The sequence below is a fragment of the Haemaphysalis longicornis genome, unplaced genomic scaffold (genome assembly GCF_048455015.1).
Source record: "Haemaphysalis longicornis isolate Haplotype H1 unplaced genomic scaffold, Haemaphysalis longicornis Haplotype H1 scaffold_9, whole genome shotgun sequence".
Lineage (NCBI taxonomy): Eukaryota > Metazoa > Arthropoda > Arachnida > Ixodida > Ixodidae > Haemaphysalis > Haemaphysalis longicornis.
Genome location: NW_027526460.1, coordinates 8,387,124 through 8,395,069, shown reverse-complemented (window position 1 = coordinate 8,395,069; position 7,946 = coordinate 8,387,124). Strand labels below are relative to the sequence as shown.

The 7,946-nt window shown below is 48.1% G+C and overlaps 1 protein-coding gene across 1 annotated transcript in view; it reads left to right on the top strand.

Moving 5' to 3' along the window:
- Window positions 1–7,946, top strand: part of LOC144151743 (proteasomal ATPase-associated factor 1-like) — a 29,888-nt gene that overhangs the window by 364 nt on the left and 21,578 nt on the right. Inside the window, exons 2-7 of the mRNA XM_077682868.1 lie at window positions 24–64; window positions 159–262; window positions 2,483–2,572; window positions 2,697–2,792; window positions 3,943–4,093; window positions 4,748–4,939. Coding sequence (XP_077538994.1) covers window positions 24–64; window positions 159–262; window positions 2,483–2,572; window positions 2,697–2,792; window positions 3,943–4,093; window positions 4,748–4,939 — 674 coding nt within the window. The remainder of the gene's footprint in view (window positions 1–23; window positions 65–158; window positions 263–2,482; window positions 2,573–2,696; window positions 2,793–3,942; window positions 4,094–4,747; window positions 4,940–7,946) is intronic.

The window sequence follows — 7,946 nt, the reverse complement described above, 5'->3', positions numbered from 1 at the left end:
AAGTTTACATGTTTCCGTGACAGGGAGGTCAATGGTGATGCCTGGGTGACTTGCAAAACCCGTGGTGAGTATTCTGGGTGGGTATTTCTTGCCTGCATTGATCCTGTTGGGGCGCACAATTGAAATTCGCCTGAAGTTTACTTTCCTCTAAAACACAGGTCAGCCAGGAATTCACGGGAAGCTGAAACAAACTGGTTTCAATGCCGATGGTACCGTCGCGGCTTCCGCTTCAGATAGGTTCCGGGTGAATGGAATCACGAAGGTGAGTTGTCCCTGATTGACTTTCTAAATTCAGGCGCCCCTCCCCGGTACTGCAGCTCGTCGCGACCCCCCCTCCCCCCTCAAAAAAAAAAAAAAAAAAAAAAAAAGAACGATCAGAAAGAGTTTTAGCGAGGGAAAACTCGAAGACAACCTCCTTTTTTCTTCTGAATTTGATATCGAAACCAAAATTTGGTCGAAGTCATGTGCACAGTGAGCAGTGGACCAAAGTAAGAAATTGTTGTTTATAATCTTCCTAGTGGTTGTTAAATTTTGTTACCGTGCAGTGTGTGCCAGCCTGCATGCGACTCCTCTGAGCCATATATGCTTTCTGCCCTCAACTATGCGCCACAATGCAGCCCCCATTTCCAGATGTTGCATGCCTGGGCTGCGACTATCCTAGGTGACCTACTGGTGCATATAAGGCAGCCAGACTGATCAGCTACCGGGACTCGGAAACCCCATGCTGCTGTGAAAGAGTGCATGCTGGCGAGCAGTGCGAGTTGGTCCCTGGCTCCGGCAACTAGAACACTTTCTTGCGGCAGCATGCGAGAAACACGGCCGGTAAAAAAAGCATGCAGGTACATTGTTATAACCAGGGTGTCGACCCGGAACCGAACCGAACCGTAAACCGGAACTGAACCGATATTTTTGCCGGAACTGAACCCGAACCCGAACCGTTATTTTTTGAGCGCGCTGAACCCGAACCGGAACTGAACCGAAAAAAAAATAACGGTTACCGGTTCATGCCGAAATGGTTCGACCCTCTGTTGTTGATATTGCACAGTAAATGCAATTCAGGCCTTTTTTTCGTTCACGTACCATCAACTTCGTACTTGCTCGGGTACTTTCCCCTCCCGACAATTGAACACTATCACGCTCTATGTAACAACAGGGGAAATGAATTAGCACCATTGTAGCAATGGTCTGTTGCTGCTGGAGGCGCGAGCGTAGTGCAAGCTGACCAAACGAAATGTCATTCTCGGCAGCTTGCAGGGGATATAAAACGACTTTGCCCTTCCCTAGTTGCGACTTCATTGGAGCAATCAGGCTGCAGGAGTGCTCCACTGCGCAACAGCGAAAGCTCACACCCGATGTGTGCAAACTTTTTGCATTTCATAATTTGTTTAAAAGGTCCGACACCTGCAAATTATTAATACTTGACAAGTGTGACCGCAGGAGCTGCTCAGTGGCTAAGCCGTTTGCTAAGCCGTTTGCCCAACTCGCTACATTGCTTCTACTGCGACTCGTTCCGGAGGGGAGTACTGCTGTGGACGAATTAAAGAGCGTCTACCCAAAAAGTCCCATCTCATGCTCCGCGTGACAAATTTCCCTTTCATTTTGTAACCGCATTATCTGTTGTAAGATTCCGCAATGTAGCACACGGAACGATGGTAGGGGTTCAGGCGGTACGATGACATGCTGATTGTAATGCACACTTTCGGTATCGCAAAAGGAATTGCAGTGGTCAGAGCAATAATGCAGTGACTGAGCATTAACTAAAGCTTACTTTTAACAAAAGTGTGGCTAACACATTCGATAAGGTGACAGCTAACAAATTATTCAGGGTGACCAAATATTCTAATTCATTGGTAGTATTTATGTGCCTGTTGTAGGATTTTTCTGTTTTGTTACAAATATAAAAAAAAATGTGCGCTATTGGTATTAAGTGCTGGTATTTGAACGCGCCAGTACGCAGGACTAAATTTCAAGCTTCAAGGTTAGCGTGATGGGTGATTGCATAGCGACGATTGCGATTTCAACAAAAAAGGAAAGGACAGAAAATATATCCCACCGTCATATGTCTTGGCGGTGGCTTTATGAATAGTCGCTGGGACAACATAATGTGAGCGAGAAAGAAGGTGGTAAATCGTCGCCACTTCATTTGTTTTTCTAATATCTCGTGATTGTTTAAAGTTTGCTTTGCAATTGCGCCACTGCCCTTGGGGAACAGCAGAATTTTGAATTTTTGTTTGTGTTTTGACTTGACGGTCGTTTTAAACTAGTAAATGTTTTTTTCTAATTTCAGTGATAATTCAACTCGTCGAACCGGTTCGCGAACCGGTTCAAGCTCCCGAACCGGTTCGTGAACCGGTTCGGTACGTGATTTTGTCGAACCGGAACTGAACCGGAACGAAATTATTTCACCCGAACCCGAACCGTAACCGAACCGGTATTTTTTTCGGTTCGACACCCTGGTTATAACTCACTAAATTTGTTTCAGAATTCCATCACCATTGCACACACTGACCCAAACTGCCAGACAGGCTTTATTGCCCCGACCACTGCATTTGCCTGCATACACCAGAAGAGCGTAAGTATAACACCATGTAATTTAAAAGAATCTGCACTGAGCAAGCCAACAGCATGCCTTGTCTCTTCTTGTCTGTCACGCACTTTCTTTTTTGTCACCCTGGCTCTGGGAATTTTGATTCCAGGTGCCATGCCTCGATGTGACCAGTGGCCACCTGGGAGTCTCTGCTAGTGGCACGAGGGAGTTGCGTGTTTGGGACACGCGGACGGGTGAAGTCAGGGTGAGTCTCTTTCCTCTCCATATCTCTGGTGTGGTCGTTAACGCTCCTAAAATATGCGAGACAGTGGATGCTCGGCATCAGAAATGGCCAAGGCACGTACCGAGCGCCTAAAACCAATCTGTTGCGCAGGAAAAATCTGATTGCACAAACGATTTTTTGTGGCAGTCAGTGCTGTAAAGAACTCACCAACCAAAGTGGTTGGGTGGGCTTGTAAAAGCACAAAGGAGTGGTATAGTAGCTTGGTACGTGACACCTAGCTACCACACGAAACACTTTCGAGTGGTAAAAGTGTGCGTAAAATGCTGCACATACCTTTGAAACTTTGCTTGCCCGCAACGGTGATGTAACTAAGAAGCCAAAGGTCCTTTGTGGTGGTTACTTGCAAGCAACAGTAATAGCCAAAATGGGCATTAGTGCTATGCTGCACTGGTATGTTTTCCGGCCCCTTGGTGTGTCCTTGCTTGCCTACCGGCTGTTGACCATCCTCTGGAATCAATTTGGCCAGATTTTGTATGTGACACAAGGGGTTCTCCTAAGTTTCACCTGGCATGCCAGTGATGCAAGGTTTCAGTATTTATGCATGGGGAAAAGTGCAGATCTTCACATAAGATTGAAATGAGCGAGCTTTCTTTTCAACTTAAGGGAAAAAAGCTAGGAGAAGCATGGTGAAATGGTCATGCTTTTGAGTTACATATCTGACATGGTGAAAAATGGTGCGTAGACAAAATGACACCAGCACAGATGAAACATAAAAAAGTAGCTGCCCAGCCTTTCTTTCTCACTTCAGCTCAAGCTTGTATTGAACACACTGACACGCGCACCCAGTGCTTCATTGTGGAAAACAGTGCAGGAGGTTGAAGCACAGGGAGAAGGAATTGACGAGACTGACGTGGACAACCTTCACTCGGTGGAGCTCACATAAAGCTTGTTCAAGATGAGAAAGATGGCTGACCCCTGTATTTCGAATCCCTCCCCCAGTCGAGGAGATCCTTGAATGCGATTTTCGCATGTAAAGGCATTTCATTATTCTATACTCAGCAAAGTCGAGGAGATGCTTGGAGTGGAGGACAGACCCAGAAAATGACCACAAGTTTTTGTTGCTGTTGCGCTTCATTTGCTCTTGGCATCTTGATCCTTGCTCGCAATGCAGAGGGAGCTGGAAGGGCATGTGTGGGACGTGTACACGTGCCGTTTCTTCCCGTCCGGAGTGGTGGTCCTCTCTGGGGGTGCCGACATGCAGCTCAAGATATGGTCGGCCGAGACTGGCAAGTGCCCCGTCACGCTCAAGGGCCACACGGCAGGTGTGTTCCCCGTTGGCGCTCTCGGCCAGGGAGCATTATGCACAGTTGCTCTTCAGCCACAAGTTCTTTGTGGCAGGCATGCCTCCGTCCTCACTTAGTTTCTGTTTCACTGTGGCTATGTGCTTGCTGAGAGCACAAGGCAGGGTGCACTGCAGGCACAGGAGGGGAAACGGCGCTTCCTTGGGTGGCCATATAGTGTCACACACGCTTGGCGTATGTTAAGCTAGTGGCTTAACGGTGGCCCGGTGGTGATCAGCGTTTCTCTTCACAGCCCCGCAATGAGTTGTGGCCGCTATCACATGCTGCTACCCTCTCCTTCGCCGTCAGAGCTACGAAGCTTCGTAGTCCCCGTGGGTTTTCTTTGTAAAATTATCTGGTCACTTGCCCGCACCATCCGTGACTGCAGGCAACAGCTCGTGTCTCCCTTTTGGCACTCTTTGCCCTCAGTTGGCCTTGCGCCATTAAAATGTGCACATCATCATCAGCTCACCTCTGGCGGAAGTGTACTTATAGCCTAGGCTTGTAAAGATGTTCCTGCCCGAGCGTGAAGCCATAATAACCAGAAATTTGACTGCTTTTTTTTGCCTGGGAAGGATGGTGTTCCTGTGTGAGCACATCTCTGGTTCTTTCTCTCTTGCCCAACGCATGGTGCAGCCATTCTGGACACGTGCATTGTGGAGCAAGGGCGCAACGTCATCTCTGTCGCCAAGGACGGCACAGCCCGACTGTGGGACTGTGGCAAGTCGGCCTGCCTGGCCACCCTTGCCGAGCTCCCAGGCGACTGCATCAACTGCTGCGCCCTGGGACCCGTGGCTGCCGACTTGGGCCACAGAGAGGAACCGGCCAGTGAGTGGCGCTTTTGATCAGGCTGCTGAGGTGCACCAGGGCGTGGGCAACACAGTGAAAAGGGGCAAACTCAGGCACTCAGTGGTTTTATTCGTTGCTCACCCTTTTTTTCACACCATGCCCTTCACATTTGCTTCTTGCATGCTGTCAGCAAGTGTGGTCTGTTCTTTTTTTTTTTTTTTCCCCATATTTACCGCTTCAAGCAGTAAGCAGAACATCTCTTGGAAGTGCTTGTGTTCATCTCTAATATATTCGCTTCATAGGCTTTGCCACAATTTCACGGGTGGGCTTTTTGCATGCCTGTGCTACACTTGTGCTACAAGGTCACCAAAGTGGAGTGCTACCGATTAATTTAGATCACCTGCGGACATAACATGTGGCAAGTTACCGACGCAGTCGCGTCTCACCCCCATCAGAATAATAGCCTCCGCAGCCGGGCAGGGAACCGGACGCTAGCTGTTGGCTGTCAGTCCAAATATTTTTGAAGTGTGGAGCACTTTAGGGACCCAGCTTGTCGTCCTGGCTCGTCCGGGGTCACGGCGTCACGCACCCAAACAGAGGCCTCAAAAAAAAACAAAAAAAAAACGCTTCCCTTGGTCGGGATCAAACTTGGGTCCCTCACATTGCGAAGCCAATGTCTAGCCCATTGCGCCACTGAGGCACCCTTTACTCATATGCAGAGTGTGGGGGGGGAGTGATCTTTGCGCTGCTCCATTGCAACGGACAGTGCCGTTGCTATGCCGCTGATGCGACTGATGAGGGAATACACAATAATGTAAAATAAGGAAAATATCGCAAATTAATTCATTAATTACCCAAATAATGAAAACTCAATCCAATGTGTCTTTACGGGCCTTTTCAGGGGGGGCGGCACCCTCTCGACTACTTTCAGGCTGATACTGCAGTCGGTCAAGAGAGGATGCCACAGCCCCTTTTGGTGGACGAGTAGAATCTACACCACCTGTATCAGGCAATGTTATACATGCGACACTGGTACGATAGGGCTATAAATGCAACCTGCAAACAGCAAAACAACACTGTGATGTTATGAGGTTTCGGAGACTCGAGACGAGGACTCGGAGGTACAGATCAGAGACTGCAACACGGGGTTTCGTAACTATGCGTGGAAGAACATTTATGACTGACAATGAAGATGGCGAAAGGCACACTACGAATGGATACAGAGTATACGGTTGAAATGTTCAGGTGGCGAAAATGATGCGGACAACGGAACAGTCCAATTCATAACCGATAAAGAAAGTGGAATGGGTGCAGTCTTACAGATCAACAAGTCTCGCTATGGTTGCAGAGGCGAAGTGGAGACATCTGTGTTGCCAGGTGAAGCAGCGGATGCAGAGAGCTGTAGCACGATGCTTCCTTGGCCTGTTGTGGAGGGTGCGGACGTGGTGCCTCACTGTCCGGTCGACAGACGCAGGACACCGAACCTTACGACTTGATCACTAACAGCGAGTGCGCTGCGCTGCCCTCCGATTCTCAAAGTCTTTTTTCTCCTCCTCCGCTTTCCTCGTCGTCATCACGATACCATTCAACCATCATTGTCTTTGTTGCGCCGCACACCTCTCGTGGATTGTCCATGGTCTTTTGATTTTTACACCCTACCACATCACAAACACAAACACAACGTACCCACAAGGATAACACAAGGGAAACACTGGCGAATCACTGCTCCGAATTTCTGACAGCTTTCACATTGAGTGGAACTGCTTTATTTTTATTTTTATTTTTTTTTCATTGTTTTCCCAGATGCGTTCAATAAAGTTGCCTCATGAAAGTTTCTACCTAACTCTCAGGACTCTCAAATCTCATTACTTCGAACCTTACACTAACGAATTTCTCAAATTTACAAACATTTTCAAAATCCCCACTAGATTACCTATATCTTCCATGTCAAAATATTTCAAAACTACAAATTTCAATATAGTGCATATTTCAGAATAGCGCACATGATTTATTTTCTCCTTTCTATTCAAGGAACATCAGTATTACGAATTCGGGTGAAGTAACAGCTCCACAACTCTCGCGGGAAACAGAAACCGCCATTTCGGTGTGTGTTCCCCCAAGTGCAGTAGCTATCATCATCACCATGTTGAGTGCCCATTCCTAGCGCCATTACAAAGCTGTAGTTTTATGTGCAGTAGCCTAGCCAGCCTAGCCGCCTTTGCCCCTTTCGTGTCTCGTTCCTTTGGGTGTTGGTCAGTGGCCAGTCGGTGGGTCGGTCGTTCTTCATGCTATTCACGTGCGGGGGCAGGTATTTCTTTGTTGTAAGTGATCTTGCTGTGAAGTTTGTGCGAGATCCAACAATGAATGCAGCTAGTGACGGAGCCAAGAAGAAGTGAAAGCAGTCATCGTCCTGATGCGAACAAAGATGACTGTGGGTCACAGAACACAGAAGAAGATGAGATAGTGTTAGTGAACATGAACAAAGTCCACACTTCCATTGCTTGGTGCAATGATTTACAGTCGACAAAAGGCTTGTCTGTAACGAGCGAGCGGTGTGCTTTGGGCTGCGCTGGAGCCATCTAGTGATAACGCCTGGTTTGAAACGGGTAGAATGGGAGCATGCGCGACCCGCATTAGCGCGACGGCTGTTTCCCTTGTCACTGTGCCCGTCGCCTTGCCTTTCGTACCTTCTTTCGCCGTGAGAAGCGCTGCCTGCACTGCCGGTCCGGGAAAGAATAGTGGAGATTAGCGATTGGTAGTACTGCGTTGGCTGCAGGTTTTTTTTTTTTTTTTTTTTTCTTAATGGGAGAAAACGAACAACAACCGCCGAAAACGCATCGATGCCGGTGTTCTAGAGTGACTAGATATCAGTCCGTGGTCGCTTGGACAATGCATTAAGTATTGTGGCGTTAGCCCGTCAGCAGTGGCGTGCAAAGCCGAGCGCAGAAACTGGATAGTGGGTGCACGCTGTACTCATGCAGCGTATTGGCAGAATGATGACGCAATGAACAGCTGTGCGCCAAAGCTAATGCAGACAAAAACTCAC